Raw genomic sequence first — 17,033 nt, forward strand, 5'->3', positions numbered from 1 at the left:
CCCAGAAGGTACAATCAACAGGGTAAAAACAGGTAATTCGACACAAAGTCTAAAATACTAGATTTACATTGAGCATTAGTACAGTTTCACAATAGTTTAAAAGGCATCTTTGACAGAGGAGTCCTGCTTTCGGCAAGGCCATAATGGCAAGATGTACGAGGAGCAGGACAATCTTTTCCGAGGCACGTGGCTAATACATATTGAAAACATTAAAATACATGCACCAAGCACAGCAAAAGACGTATATTGGCCGCTTAATGTGGCTAGCAGCTTCAGGGTAGAATAAAACTAGCACCTACAGGAATACGGTGGGGAGAGCACATTGCAGCTAGCAGCTTTAATTTGGACTGGAACTCACACCTATCAAGTGCAGAGGGACTACCTGTAAAGTGCACAGTGCAATAGCACACATGAACGTGGGCCATGAGAAAAAGGATTGTGATCCAATGGATCCATTAGGGCCATTCCTGGCAGCGACTATAATGGGGGCCAGATATGAGGCTACAGGAACAGATTGTTACATAAGCAATGGTAGTATAGCAGCAGTAAAAGGTGGGGTTTCCCTTTCGTGACCTAAAAACTGGTCCTAAAATCCTATCAAAGCTGCATAGCTAAAAAAATCTTTCTTAAGCATTACAAGTTAGGTACTATGGCCCAGTGCTATTGTAACCCTGTGGCGAAGAGACCAGGCTGCTGATAAAAATTTGGTGACTGTACTTACTACTAAAGTAGATGAGTCATATTTACAGATTCTATAAGCGTTAGCATGGTCCTATAGAACAGGATCTTGATCAATTTTCCCCAGGGAGTTTTCTATAGAGGGCAGAAAAACAGTAGGTGTTCGGCTGACTCCACACACGGTGTGAACATTTTGCACATCGAGCAGTAAGAGCATTAACAGGTAGGGTACCATATCTGAATTGGAGAAGTAGGGAACAAGCATGTGAGGGTATTGGCAGGTCCGGGAAATTGCTCGGGACATGGCTCCTGCTTAACAATCGGGAATTTTGTAGTTAGATGACCCACCCCATTACTATAGAGGATCTGCTCGTTAACCTTCCCCCAGCACCCCTGTTTGACTAGCGTAATGGCGTTAAGCTGGGATCGAGTCAAGCCTCTCCTAAAACTGGGGGAAACCCAATTCATCCCAGACAGATTTAATTTCCCTCAACCAGCTGACCCTCTTCCAGCTACCTTGGTTCTTTAGTAAATCTCTAACTGCCTCCCGAAGGGCTCCAGTTCCTCTGTTCTCCAAAGGCGGATCCAGTTTAAGGGGGGCCTCAGACCTTTGATACTGTTCATCCCAAGCGCTAGTCTAAGGGGAATCATAGGAGTGCCCTTCCCCATCCTGGCTATATGTCTGCTGAAATTATTTTCCTTAATTTGTAAAGTATCCTGCTGTCTGTAAGAGCCTCACAATTCTGCTCCATACAGCGCAGCTCCCCTAATCTGAATTTTATATATTTCTGCAATGGGGTTTAATGGGGGACTGATAACAGCTTTGGCTTTACGGCCCTAGGCCTTCCCTCTTTGGCATATGATGTGCACTCCTTTGTTAATGTGTGCATCCCACCTACCTGAATCCATCAGTCTAAACCCTAGGTAGTCGAACTCATTGACCTCTCCAGTGGGATAGAGTTCATTGATATACTGGCTTTCTCTTTCTTCTTTCCCGAGCTACAGATCATGAACTTTGCTTTCCCGACTTTAACCTCCAGGCCAAAGTCTCTACAAAATAAGCAGAATTGGTTGAGCAGACCTTGCAATCCCATGGGTGATTTTGCATAATGATGATGTCGTCCGCGTAGAACAACCCTGGGATTTTCTGACTGGCCAACCGTGGTGAATCATTGATACAGTTATTTAAGTACTTGATAGAGTTGTTTATATACAAAAGGAAGAGGGTAGGGGCAAGAACACAGCCTTGCCTCACTCCTCTCCCAATAGTAACTGGATCAGTTAATTTGCCATCCTTTCCACATCTAATTCAGGCAAAGGTACCTTCATAGAGTCGGACAAAAAGATTCAGGAGACCTCTGGGAAATCCATGTTGTTCAGTGTCAACCATAGCTTATCTCTGGGTACCAAGTCGAAGGCCGCACGGAGATCGATGAAGGTTACACATAAGTTTCCTCCACCGATATCCACAGCCCTCCAGCTAATTGCCAAAAATCACAGCACTTGGTCAATTGTGCTGACCGCGGGCCCAAAGCCTGCCTGCAAGTCGGAAATGGCCCCGCTCTCATCAAGCCATTCCTCTAGATGAAACAAAATCTGCTTCGCAAAGATTTTTCGGAAGTTGTCTAACAGACTTATTGGCCATTAGTTTGAGGGATCTCAGGGACTGCCCCTCTTAAAGAGGTGGACTATCTCAGCTCCCCTCCACGTACAGGGGATAGATGCACCTGCAGCCACTGCATTGCAAACCTTGTTTAGGTAAGAAGCCCAGATATCGGAGTTTGATTTGAAAAGGTCACCTGGTATTTTATCAAGTCCCAGGGCCTTGCCCCACTTGAGGGATACTATTGCCGCCTTGGTCTCGGCTAAAGAAAACTTAATTGGGGGTACACTGATTTCCCTGTTGGTGATCTGCTCTATATAATTTGGCTTGTTACTCCCTGAGTAAAGTGAGCCAAAATGTTTGGCCCGTACTACAGGGAGAACAGATGTACCAGGCAGTGGTCGGGAGTCACTTCTGTCATTCGAGACCAACTTCCAGAACTTGGATGTATCTTTGGTTCTCGCAGCCTCTAGAAGAGCAAGCCATCTCTTCTCTTCCCAGCTCCTTCGTGCCTTGGATAACTCCAGCATGTAATTCTCCCCTGAATGTTTTATTGGCTCTCTTATCCCCCTTCTCAAGTCCCTCAGTAGCCTATGTTTTGCTTCTCTGCATAATCGATTATACCATCTATTGCTGCACTTAGTTCTCTTTTTCCCAGCGGCATCTTTAATGAAAAGTTCTTTTAAGGAGTCAAATAATTCTGAGTGATCGGCCAGGAGCCTTCTTTCATCCTCCTCAGAATGAAGCATGAGTTCCATTTGGTCTGCCATCAGGCTATATATAGTTCAAATTGTACACGGTGAGGAATTTATGGTTTCCCACTTGACATTCCATTTATTATTTGTCACAGTGAGATGTTGATCGAGATCTCTAGAATCAGGAGCCCCTATTATAGGCAACAGACCCCTGGTAGATAGAATCAGCAGGTCGTGGTCGCTTTCTTCATGTTCCTTTACCACCATGTCCACCATATGACCCCCATAAGCAGATATCTAGTACAAAATAATCCATATGGCTCCTATATGCTCCTTGTCTGAAGGTGGGAGAGGGATTTCCACCTGAGCGAGAATGCCTCCTGCATGCAGGAAGACCATATGCAAGTGTAATGTCAACAATTTAATAAGCCGCCCTTACTCAGTTTATGACCTTTATTCTAAACTAATTGCAGGATACCCCAAAAAATATCCTCTTCTTGATAAAGCTCCTGAGCCAATGGATAGGGCTCAAAATTAGCATTGAAGTCCCCTGCAATTAGAATGTAATGGGTATTATATCTACAGGCTAGAATATTATCTAAAACAGTTAAAACATCGGAATCACGACTGTCGCCCACACTCCTGCTATAGATATTCACCAGGAGCGAGGGTTGGTCTCTTTGAGTTGTCAATAATAGGCCTTGTAGATCGAGACAACCCATATCCAGTTCCCTGACCTGACACTTAAGAGAGCTGCTGATCCATATAAGTAAGCCCCCGGAAGGTCTTCCAGGGGACACCCTGCTTGCTGGAACCCAAAAGCTCCTGAAACCAGGTTTGTGTTTGGGCTCCAAGGCCCATGTTTCTTGAAATGGAGACCCAATCTGGAATGCACATTTTGGTTTCAAGACCAGCTACGTTCCAGCTAATAATGGTAACTGGCAAATCAGCCTGAGCTTGTAATGTAGTCAGCATAAAACCCTCAGGGGTCGAGCTTTCCATTAACTCTGCCTCTAGGCTGCCGACTCTAGATCCCGGGGCATCTCTATCTCTGGTGGCGTCACACACCCTGGGAGATAACCTCGGCCCCCGTTTCCAAGAGTTCCCTGTTCGACCTTGGCTGTAAGTCAATCCACTTCAGACAGAGAAGATGAAATTTGCCTGCCTTCAAACTGATGCACATGTGAGCTAGGAGGACCTCTGGAGCCAAGTGTCAGGCCCTTTGTAGCGGGATCGCATGTTTGGGGGTAGAAGGCTGGGAGTCTGCACAGAGATGCCCCCCCCGATTAGGGGACCAACTACACAGCAATTTGAAAAAATGTGTCGAACCAGAGCAGGTGAGTCAAAGTTTATAACAATACAATCTCCCTCATACAACTTGCTCAGCAAACCCACCCAACCTACCCTCCTCCCCATTAGTATCAAAGATACCATAGAAAATGGGAATTTAGCATTAGCATGTAGCCAGTGAATAATCTTTTTTTTCAATTCAGTATAGGTCTCTGTGCTATTTGCCTGGAGACATTTGTAATTACTAACACATACAGGGAGGATTCTGGGGGGAGATGTAAGAACCCTAGCTGACCTCCATGGGAGATAGATCTAACTCTTACCAACTCCAGTTCCATCACCAAGGGGCTCTCTGCTTGGGGCATGTGAGCATTGGTCTCCTTGGACACCTTGGTCGCTGAATTGGTTACTGCATTAGCACCAGAGTTCTCCCTATTAGTCACCACAGCAAACTTCCACTGGGATAGAATCCGGCCCACCTATCGAGTCTTCCTTGGCTTGGCCGGTATGTGTACTGGGACTCCTGCAAGATGCAGGACACTGTCTTTTATCATCGACATTGGAAGATCATTCCAGGATTGGAGCTGGGGCTGGAGTTAAGGGGTAGCAACCTTCTGTAGTACGCTATTATGCATACAAGGCTGGGTAAACTGGGTAAGTCCTCCCAGTTTCTCCTCTATAGCCTTTAGGCGGCTTTCAATAGTGCATAGTCTTTTGGTGAACTCCTCCATTAAATACTCCAACACGGCGGAGTCCAAGACAGCAGGGCTCTCTTGTAGCTTCCCCAGCCTGTCACTGAGCTGGTGGGTCCCATGGTGGGCGCGTGCTTATTTTTTAATGAACTATCGCCTCACTTTCTTTTTCCTTTTGCTGTGGGGATCTCAAGGTCTATTGCGCCAATCAGGGGACCCGGTGACGCCAATGCAGGCTCTGTCCCAGCTGTCCCAGCTATCCCATCCAGTCTTGCAAAATGGGTCTCCTGTATATAATCTCGATGAGTGATTGTTGGGGAGCTCCTTTTTTTCTGAGCATGCGTAGGCTGTGAAGATGATAGTGAGGGGGGTGGAGGAGGGAAGATGGCAGCTGACGATGCTGAAACAGATAAACGGTGCTCAGCAAATTCAATCTCTTTTTATATAGCGCCGACAGCCTTTTGTAGAAAGCCATCTAAAGTTTTGTTTATTTTGAAGCTGTCTTGGGGGAACCCCCCCGTCCGTCTGCCTATCTCCATCTCTCTCCTCACGCTCACTGGACCCCCTTCCCTCCACAATAAATGAAACAGTCGGTGCGACACTTTTTCACTATTTCCACCTTTGTCAATGACCTCACACTTCTCGTGCTCTTCACACTCCTCACTTTGGGGAAAAAAACTTGCTGCCTCGCATCCTCACTTGCGCACTGTTGCGCTACTGGCCATCCCACCATCTGGGGAGGGGGGAAGGAAACAACCTTCACGCCCAGTCAGGGTTTCTCTGCCAAAGTTTTCCTCCACAGGTGGCACCTCCTACCCCCCGCTGTCACATTGCACTCACTGCGCTCACAGTATCACCGATTGACCAGGCTGGAGAAAAGGGGGGGGGCGCCATGGCCCATCCGCAGATGCCCAGCTCCTCTGCAGCAGATGACCAAGCACCTGTCCCCACGGAGGACCGGACTCACGCGGACCTCCAACTCCGCTCCAGCTACACCAGCGGTTGGTAGCCCAGCGGTCCTGTGGTCAGTGAAGCAGCATTGGCAACTGGCCGTCTAGGGGTCGCGAAGGTCTCGCAGCAGCAGCAGCTCTGTGTGCTCCGTAAGCACTCCATAAGCATCCTTTCTCTCCAATTGGGGCCGGGACCAGGCATAACACACAGCAAGCAGGGACCTGACGAGGGCCTGGTAAAGGTTCCCCACCTCCGGTGTGTTGAATCGCGGGAGCACCGGAGCGCTGAAGCCGGAGCACCGATCTTCAGAGCTACTCCATGTCCGTCAATCTGAAGGTACATATTATGATCTAAATTGTTGCAATCTTTTCTCCTATGCTACCATCTGTCACAAGTGCATTTTTGACAGGTGGGCAGTGAGCCTTATACATGAGCAGATGTCTCAGGCAAGGGTCAGTTATGAAGAAATTCAGAAAAAAAATACATGACGTTTATCAGAGCCAATGTGGCTGGACCTAAATAATAGGTTACATCTTTAACAGAAGGCTAAACAGCAGGCATTCAGATAAAGAAAAAAACAATTGAGGTAGTCAATATCACAAAACCCATTTATTAAACATTGTGATGCCATCATAGGCCCTAATCCAAGGTATTATCTTCATTCACAACGTGATATGCAAAGGGTAATGTAAAATGCCACACACAGCCGCACGTTCCCAGTTATATCTTCAAATGCCCATGTGCAGCTACAAATGCCCAGACACAACTATTCTATGCCCAGGTAAAACCATCATATGCTTGCGTACAACCATCATGTTCTCTTCTCACAACCATCCCATGCTGAGGTATTAACATCACATTTCAGGGCAGAACCATCTCATGCCCAGGGTCAACCATTCCATTCCCAGTTCACAAACTTCACATGTCCAGTCACAGCAAGCATATGTCTAGTCACAACCATCACATAAATATAGACACAAAACCACTGAATTCCCAGACACATTTATTGAATATGGAAATACACCCAATGTATAGACAGACAGACACGTGAATGTTCAGGCCTAATAATCAAATCTATTCTAGGAAGACAGTGGGGAGGTCAAGAAGGTTTTTTTTTCTTTCACAAGAAAACATCCATAACACATGTACTATCACAAGAGATGATCACAGCAAGAAGTGCTTTGTACTTATTTCTTTTTACCATTCACAATAACAAAACCATGTCTTGCCAATTCAAAAAGAGAGAAAGCACTTAACTAAATGGGCTAATGATCTTATGACTCGTTATGATAGGTGTTATCAGTTATTGGGAACCAAGGGTGGATTGTCAAAACAGATCGAGATGTGGGACCCAACACCTCCACAATTAGTCAGATGTTGTTGGGTTGTGTAGTTGTCATCTTGGACATTCATTTATTAATTTGTATTTAAAAAACTGTTTGACAGGGAGTATAATCTGTTTAGGCTCTATACACCCATTCTTTTTAAACTTCCCATATATTGTGTTGACGTTGCAACTTATCCATATGTAGTCATGGTAACCTGGATTTTAAGGGTCACAGAGTGTAAAGAAAGGGGAAAGCAGGAATTGGTTAAAATTAGTTAAGTAGAAGGATGTGACCAATCTTTTTAGTCAATTAGTTTTTATACCTCTCATAAATGAAGGATGTAAAAGAATCATTGTATAAAATACTGAAATCCTTATCACCAAGAAATTGTAAAAACAAATATTGAACAGAAAGCAAAACCATAAACTAATGGTCACCTGCCAATGAGATGCAAGCCCCTTCCTTTATAAGTTTTCTCTTTCATTTGTAGGGGACGCAATGCCTGTCTTTTTTATGCCCTTGCATCCCACACGCATACACAGTTAGCCTCCAGGGGAGGATGCTAAGAGGCTCTGCATGGGAGAAAGGGAGAGAACAATAGAATGCAGGCATTGTTTTTCAAACTCAGTTGACTTTCTGTTCCTGCAGTTGTCACTGTGACCTCTGAGGACACAGGTAACAAAGCATTAACCAGGGATACCAAAGGACAAGCTAGAGGTAGCAGCCTCTCATCTCAAGGCAAGGCCTAAATAACATCACAGACCCTCCACCACCAGGTGAAAATAAGGAGCACAGGAATGAAGAGGATTTTTGACACGAGGGATAATCAAAATGTAATATCAGGTCAATAAATCACCGATTACAATCTTACACCCTCTTTAGCCACCCAAATCCTCAATCAGGTTTGAATTGGCAAACATGCCAGAGTTGATTTGATTGTGTGTGGTTTCTTTTCAGAGTACGCATTAATCTACTGATCTTCCTGCTCAAAGACAATTTGTAACTGATATCTACAACTGAAACGCTGTTCTTGTTTCATGGCTGTAATGAACTATTTATTTTATTGAGAGGAGACCATGCTAAAAAGGTACACTGAATGTTCTAGTTTAGAAGCATTACAATGTAGAAGTACAATAAGTAAAATGGCAGTGACAATGATATTGTGAATAAGAACATGTGAAAAGGCAAATATTAAATTCCTTTAAAAAACCAATGAAACCTATGGACAAGAGACGAGACAAGGAATATAGTTAAAGGAACAGAGTTCCAGGATTGAGGGGCACCAACTGAAAACGCGTTTACAAGGAAGCCCAGCTCCAGGAACCTGAGCAACACATAGAAGTGGGAGCTCATTGCTGCTTCCATTTGAGGACAAAAGGGGAGGGTACTTCAGAATAAGGGATTTAAGAAAACAAATAACCTCTTCTAAAGTTGGAACCTTAAGAATGATTGTGGCTCATAAAAAGACTTTAGGTTGAGAAAGATCCTGTTGTACTTAAGATTCCATGACCAGACAATAGGGTGAATTGCAGTATTTAAAACACACCGTAACAATGTGAAGGTACATTTGTGAAGATGGATTAGGAATATATGACCTCCATCTACTAGGGGGAGCACCAGACATGAAAACTGACTGAACCTCATCAGCTGGGAGAAGAGGGTTGACCTGTCTCAACAGGAGAAGCTGATATCATCCAGTCTGCTCCTTCGTAAGAATATATGTAATCCCAGAATGAGAGTCTGAATGAAGCAAACAATCCTTAGGATTTTGTGGAGTTAAGCAGAGTAGGTAAGATTACATCTTTGACTAGAATAAACAGGCAAGAAAAAGAAAATGCTGTGATTTCATAATGAAAGCAGCAGGAACTTCGGCACTCAATTCACAACAACTGAGAGTCTAATCCCCATGTGCTGCATATCTGTCTTACGAGACAATAGATAGGTGTTGTGAGAATCCTAATGCACATACCAATCACCCAGCTACGCCATATGCACATTAATAATACGGGTGGCACAATGAACCCCTGGGGGACCCATCACTGTTCTGGTGGGAATGGCGCGGAATTACTAGATCAACCAGGAACCAGAAATTTTGCCCAGATAGACAAAACATGTAAGCCCACTGAGGACCATACTCCCCAAATCCATAAAACCAGCATACATAGGAATGTTCCGCAGTATCAACAACTGCAGAGACGCAGCAGCAAGGCAGATGCCCCTGCCATCAGCATTTCAGAAAAGAAAAGGTCAGCACCATCTCGGTGCTGTGTCCAGCGCAGAAAACGATTGTGAAGGCTGCTGTAAATAATGATGCTCAAGTGATACTGTTAAACTTATTGTAATCCCACTAGTACAGCACTCAGGTGCCAAATGAGAGGCGACAGCATGTCTTGACTCCTGGAAGATTATTACAATCTATTTGACCCCTTAGCAGATATTGCTTTATACCTACCTGCATTAATAAAATCATGGCTGCTTTGGTTTTCTCTTAACAAATACCTATCTGTAGACCACCAAGATTAGAACTTAAAATTGATAATGATGGGGATGAGATGGATGATTGATAACGATGGATGGATGATGGTTGAAGATGGATGGATGATGATGATAGCAAATTACTTGTTTTTCATTAGTGCTTGCTACTTCAAGGTTTTGAGCTTTCACAACTCTGTAAATAAAGGGTATTTTTATCATCTAGTTTAATGGTACTGAATTCAATGATCACGGAAAAGAAGTCTTAGCCAGTGGTGTGGGAACATGTGCATCTGACCTATAACAACTTACGAAGCGAACCAAGGCAGCAGAGCATCAGAACCTCGGATTAGTTTGATTCACATGGAACCTGCTCTTTTAAATTCTTAAGGAAGAAGTGCAAGTTGTGTAGGACCAGAGTGAGATTAAAATTAACCTGCGGCTTTAATCTGGTGATACATACCCTCCTCTTGAGATACAGACCCGTACCACAAAACACCAAACGACTCAGCGCAATATACCACCGCAATTCATCCACAATTTACTACACGCCAAAGTCGTAAAAACATACCAAGGCAGCAACACACATGTTCCACATTATATGATGCTGTATACCTCTCGTCTCTATATCACACTAGAGTGCAGCAGATCAGAGCACATCAGACCGTGTGCATCTCTTGATACTGCACAACAACACTGTACTGCAGTGCATTACCCTCCTCAGGTAAATAATGTCCAAGAAAGATAACAATCCAGAAGACTGATAACACCTATAGAGGACATCACCCAAAACCCAAGTTATTCAGACAGAGATGAGACACCTGGAACACACCTTCTAAGAAAGACCATATTCTACGGTCTGGGGTCAGAGACACATTCATGCCCTTCTTCCAAAATCAAAAGCCCTGGTTCAGTTGAAGGTTGCATCTCTCCTCGATCCACTTCCTCGGAAACCCTCAACACTGGTAATACTTGAGCACCCGCATACCAACACGTTGCCAACCGGGTGACCGCTCGACAAACAGGTTACCACCTTAGAATAAATACCAGCCATTTGCACGTTCTGGGGTTTTACAAGGGTTTGTTGCTGGAACCAAAATAACAGTTTCTGTAAAATCCTCTGTACTCTTCTTGAACAAAGCAATTTTGTCTCCATTTGCTCGAAAGCCCATTCTGTAGTATTAAAAACATTGAAACTATTTACAATATTGTCATCTCCTATATTTGGTATTTTCAGTTTGTACTTCAAAAGGAAAAAATATCTGATTTTAAATGTTGTCCTGAAAATATTCCTTGTTCCAACACCAGCTCAGGTCAGCAAAGTATTGGTGAGGTAGGAGCTCTACTGACAAATGAAGCATAATGAGCATGGTCTTAAGATAAGGTCTATGACTAGAAAGGAGAACCTACTGCACAAAAACCTTTGTCCATAACATCAGTTTGGAGTCCCTTGGCATACAAGACGAAACACAATCTGGGCGGCATTTCAACACCAACGTTAATAAAAACAGAACAGGTAAGATCAATTGAAAGTATTTTGAACGCAGAGGACAAATGTTAGAAAAGAAAATGTATAATGCATGTAAAACACACGTACCTCCATTAAGCTTGCATGGATGCCTATGAGGTAGGGCATTGGAGCACTGCAAACAGAAAAAAAGTGAATACACAAATTTAGACATACTATTTTGAATTTGTGGAAGGCTTGCCTTTTTATAACATGCTTTAAAGATAAATGTTAATTTACTTTTTTAAATAAAATACACAGCTGTGTCTGCAGAAACTACAACTGTAAACATAACCCATGCATAAAGTCAATCAGTGAAGATGAACACATATTTATTTTGTACTTTTAAAAATCTGCTGGTAGTGATGAAGCAGAAAATGAAGGTTTTGATTTATTAACGCTTAAACGTAGTGCTGAAATAATCATGTGTGATATTAACCGAACTAATAAAGATTGTACGGGGACAAAATGCGCCCTCAGAGTAGTTTGCCATCATTTATATGCGTGCTTTATATAACGTGGTGTATTAGAATTGCACTAATCCGACATAATCATAAACGTGTGCTACGATTTGCTTGTTTAAAATGCTTTAGCTTAGCCTGACTTTAGCGGAGGCTTTGGCCTAGTTGCCCGGTCTCACGGTTTAGATGCTCGTATTTTTCCACTGTGCTAATAAACGTGTATTTTTGCTTGAAGCTGTACTTTTCCACAGAAACTGTTCACATGCTTATCTTAAAGTTAATGCCAGCCTGGCATATTTTCTCTTTAATTCAAGGTCGACTTGCAGGTGCGGACAATGGAGGCTCTGAAAGTAAGCTAATTGGGAAACAATGTTGCAACTTGCGTACCCATCTCCAAGGATAATGTATGCTTAAGTAAAAGCTTGAGAACTGTCGTTTTTGATTGGTCAATTTGAAGCTAACCTATGAACCCTCCAATGAGGACCCTACAGGACTTGAACTGTTGTCTATAAAACCCAGGTGCACGAGAAGAAATTAGAGATCATTGCTCTCTATCATCGGACATCCCGCCATTTTGACTTCGTAGCTATTATGGCCCACTTTGCTGCGACGCCATTTTGAGAGACTTTGATTCTTTCTCTAATAGAGAGAAAGAGACTTTAAATGATTCTTGCCCTAGAGACTTTAACTTTGATCTGATCCCTTTGCATGAAGTAGTAGTTTTACCTTGCCGCCGTGAGGCATTTGCCCCGTCCACCCCTGCCCCTTTGTCCCGTCCTATGCTGATCGAAACGGTACCCATGCTGACCGAAGAACGGTACCTGTGAGACGAAGACTTCCTTGTATGCTGATCGTAATTGGTAAATATGAAAGGAAATTGTAAAATTGCATTGTGTTCCTTTTAGGTAACCAACTGCTGATTTTGGTAAGAGCCCTAGTTAGGAGTTTTTCTAAATTAATGTTGCTAAATTGTTTTTGCATGAAGTCCTACATGCCGATGCTAATTTGAGGTTAGACGAGGATTCCATATGTCACACGATGCAATTTGAGATCTTGTTATGCTGACTAAATGTATGCCATTAGTTCACTACAGATTATCGTATTAGTGATTTGCATTGCCATTATCGAATGCCTTGTGATTCAAATGCTTCATAGATTACACTTGTTTCGACGTTATGGACAGCTATTAATGTTCATATATGTTTATCATTTGGTGTTGAGACACATCTATATTGTGCTAGCTTTGTTAATATAGGGAAATAAATTCACTAACTTTGCAATAAACTGGTGTGGTTATTCCTGACTGAAAGGTCAGGGTTCGCCGAAATGTATTCTGGATTAATTGTAAAGTGTTATGTCGTTCAAGGTGTTGCTTATGTTCGTTATTGATTATTGATTTTGATGAAATTGATTGATTAAGAGTACAAAGAGTTCCCACTAAGTCAAAAGATTCATCGGCCTAAAGAGCGTCCGAACACAGGTAAATTATTACTACGGACCGCTCTATCAGTAGATGGTAGCAGAGGACGGTTACGTCTTTTGGGACCCTGTACTCCTAAAGTACATGGTGTTGAATTAACGGTTACGCATTTTGAGACCCCACTCGGGAAGTTGAATTAGATTTTCTTGGGTAAAACAGATTGACAGAATGATGATGGGCTAGGTCCACCGCGACTTTCCCGGGATCTCGGAGCTTGCGAATGGAGAGGACGGAGGTGTGGAATCAGCGCTGGCGGTACTAGTGATGGTATGAGTGAAGCTAGGGTTTTGCGCTTGCACAGCTTATTGCCGCAGGGTGTGTGAAAAGGTTGCGAGGATTTTTCTTTTTTTAAGGATAGCGGAGGTGCGACTCCGAGTGTAGAAGTAGTGAAGTCATCGAACTTCATAGAGATAGCGGAGGTGCGGCTCCGAGTGTGAGAGTAGGGAAGTCGTCGAACTTCATGTGCGTGTGGCGCTTTGTGCATAAAAAGGTCCACGTGGTTGTTGTTGTTGAGACGGGCCCTGCGAGGTCAAGAGACTCCGGAGTATGTTGATCCATGTTGTGGTCTGGGCGGTTTAGTAGGTTGATCGGGCGTGGTCAACAAGTCGGTACGTGTGTTAGGGAGTGAAAGAAACTTCGACTTCGGGCTTTGACAAGATTCTAAGTGCACTAGAACAGATCATTGACAAGTTGAGAGTAGGTCTGCGGGTCAGATTTGCTTGCGAATGTGGGGACTGAGAAAGACGGAATAGCGGCCAGAGGCTAGTGAAATGTCCCGAGGCTAGTGAAAGGTCCCTAAGGTCCTGAAGCGATTGTATTACCCTTCCTGTAGTAAACCGACAGATCTGTTTTATTTTTGGTAGCTCGCAATATAGGCAGAAGTTGTTACGAAAAGAGGTGAGTGAAGGAAGACTAGCCGCGAGGCTTTGTCAGCCGCAGTGTGAGTGAGTGTGACGTCACTAAGAGCCGCGCTGGGATAGGTTGGTTGCAGCGAAGGGTCGTGCACGGATTGGACGCAGTCCGTGGGACTCGATTGGAAGGGGAAAGGCAGGTGAAGAGTATTCCGGGAATTAAAGTCACCTATTGATTACAAATTTTGCGGAATAAAAGTCGCATATTGATTACAAATTTTGTGAAATAAAAGACGAGAAAATGAAATTCTTTAAAGCATTCAGGAGTGCGATGAAGGGGGAGTCTTACATTAAAGCGAGCGTAGGAGAAGAGACGCCGCCCGAGGGTACACCAGCTTACATTGTAATGGAAGAAAAGGGGGTAGCTCCGTGTCTTTGGCTAAAGCAATGGCACAAGTGGACAGAGAAACATGGGAGCGTAGCGTTCCCGATACATGGGACATTCAATATAAGGATTCTAGAGAATTTGAGATTCACGATGTACGACATGAAGGTGCCTCCAAGGCCAGCACAGTTTGAGGCTCTAGCAATCTGGGAACTAATGGCCAGACAGCAACAGCAAAAGAAGTTCGAGACCAGAATGAGGAAGGTAGAAAAGACACTAGCGGATGCTAGGTGGGATAATGCACAGAAGGTGTGGAGATCAGATGTATTACAGGGGATAAAATTGTTTCCCGCAATTACTAAGGAAGGAGAGGAGACAGGTAAGAAAGCTACCTGTAAGACAGACAGGAAGTGTTCCAAGGATAGAGAGGACGAGGAAAAGTTGAGAAGGGAAGAGGAGTTAGAGGATGAGGAGTTGATAATGCAATTGCTGAACGACCGTCCACCGCCTTATGCAGAGAATGGACAAGGTCCAAGTACCAGTTCTGCCCCTCCAGCACCGGTACAGAACAGTGAAACCCAGAGTTCAGGAGCGTCATCGGGATCTAAGGACCCGAGTCTGCTGTTCACCCCGCAGATACCGCAGGTTAGGAGAATATATCCAGATGTGCCCGTGTTGAAACCAGCAGAAAATTATCAGCCGCAGATGCCAGGGTACTATAACAGTGATAACAGTGCAGGAATGATTCTAGATCCAACCGTAAGGGGAGTACAGAATGGTTACAACCCAACAATGGCACAAGCTGAATCAACTCAGTTTTTGATGCCTCAAAAGCAGATGCAGGGAGGAAACGCACATGCTCAAATGACGGGGAGCCAGATGGGCATGCCGGCAATGATGACCCATGGTGTGGGAATGAACATGCCTCAGAACATGGGGAATGGACAGAACCCAGACGCGATATCACTACCCATTACTGTAGGTCCACCGGTACACCTCTGTATAGTCAGCCTAACTTGGGTCTGAGCAGTCAGGGATCAATGCTGCAGAATGGGACAGAAAGGAGGTGCATAGAAAACACCCCAGGGATAACTCCGATAGCGACTCAGCCAAATGGGTCTGGATCCTTGATGGAGTTTAGTCCCATATGTGCTCAGTCAACACTGGTGAGGTCGAGCCCCCCACTGATAATACCTCTCACATCGAACACTGAAAAGCTGCCGCAGCCATCGATGGCAGTCGATGTGAACGCTACCCTGATGGGGGTGAATGCGCAACAGTTGACACAGTGGTTCAACAGTCTGAATTCCACACAAAATTCAGCTAGTGGGAAAGGAGAAGACTATATGAATAGGGTCAGGTTGAACATGGAAGCACAAGAATTGGTGGAAGGGACTATGGGTGTGAACAGGTTAGAGTCCTACACAGAAGAAGAGCTGAGGTATCTATGTCCCAGGATTACGAAGGAAGTGAACAAGATACACAAGAGCTTGCAGGAAGCAGCTGACAGAAACAGGGTTGACATAGACAAGATGAAACACTTGAGCAGGAGCTACAGGCTAGATTTTGGGACCACAGATTTTGAACACATGAGGTCAGCAGGCATGAAGACACACCTTAGAGAATTGCTGCAGAGTGCACAAGTGTGGAGGTGCTTAGACAAATGGGAAAGCAGGTGGGTAAAGAGGAAGGAAAAGAGGAGGGACAGTGCTACAGAGCACAATGAGAAAAGACCGCAGAGTAGTGATACAGTAACAATGTTACTAATGAGGGAGACAGCAGGGGGAAAATTAGTACATGTACCATGGCACAGAAGCGACATTCAGTCCTTTACGGACGATTTTCCCAAACTAAGAGAGAAGCCGATTGAATGGTATCAGCAGACTGATAGGTTTGTGAAGCTTGCAAAATGTCTCTGGGAAGACCTGAACACTCTCTTTGAGATTGTGGTTCCGGCAGATTTGTGGGAGGATTGCAAAAGAGCTGTAGGTTGGCCGACAAGTGAACCAGAGAGAGACAGGGAGACAGGTGCACCATCACCTATGGTGATGAGTTTGTACTATAAGGTGATTGAGCATTTGAAGACTAAGGTACCAGCGAAGAATGTGGATTGGCAGAAGATTGATCGAACTGCCCAAGAGGCCAAAGAATCGATTCATAGTTACTATGAGAGGTTGTTGAAGGCGTTCAAGAATTACAGTGGCACGGAAACGATTGAGGCGAAGGATATGCTCCATTTTGTCTTCAGATTTGTGGAAGGGCTGAGGCCAGAGATAAGTCAGATGATAAAGTCACATTTGATTTGTTGGCAGTCTAAACCGATTGACGAAGTCTTGACTTATGCGAAATACTGTAGCGACGAAATTGAAGTGAAACAGAAAAAGCTGAAAGAGAAGGTGATGATGATGCAGCTTAAGGCAGCTCAAACAGGTTTGCAGGGTTTGCAAGGTCTGCAAGGTTTGCAAGGGATGCAAGGGTTCCAACAGCAGGTACCACAACCGCAGTTGCAGTTGCAGGGAAACATGGCGTTTCAGCCACAGGCCAGAGGCAGAGGCAGAGGAGGTTTTGTGAATAATGGTCCGGATTTGAACACTGTTGTGACGGGTGTGCAGGCAATGAAGAAGGTGATGCCGTGTCACG

At 44.3% G+C, this 17,033-nt stretch overlaps 1 protein-coding gene across 4 annotated transcripts in view; it reads right to left on the reverse strand.

Annotated features, from left to right (window-relative positions):
- DENND1A (DENN domain containing 1A) overlaps window positions 1-17,033 on the reverse strand; it is a 1,115,636-nt gene that overhangs the window by 543,237 nt on the left and 555,366 nt on the right. For all 4 annotated transcript variants that reach the window (XM_069241713.1, XM_069241711.1, XM_069241712.1 and 1 more), the window contains exon 11: window positions 11,307-11,352. In XM_069241713.1, coding sequence (XP_069097814.1) covers window positions 11,307-11,352 — 46 coding nt within the window. The remainder of the gene's footprint in view (window positions 1-11,306; window positions 11,353-17,033) is intronic.

Source organism: Pleurodeles waltl, chromosome 6 (assembly GCF_031143425.1).
Source record: "Pleurodeles waltl isolate 20211129_DDA chromosome 6, aPleWal1.hap1.20221129, whole genome shotgun sequence".
NCBI lineage: Eukaryota > Metazoa > Chordata > Amphibia > Caudata > Salamandridae > Pleurodeles > Pleurodeles waltl.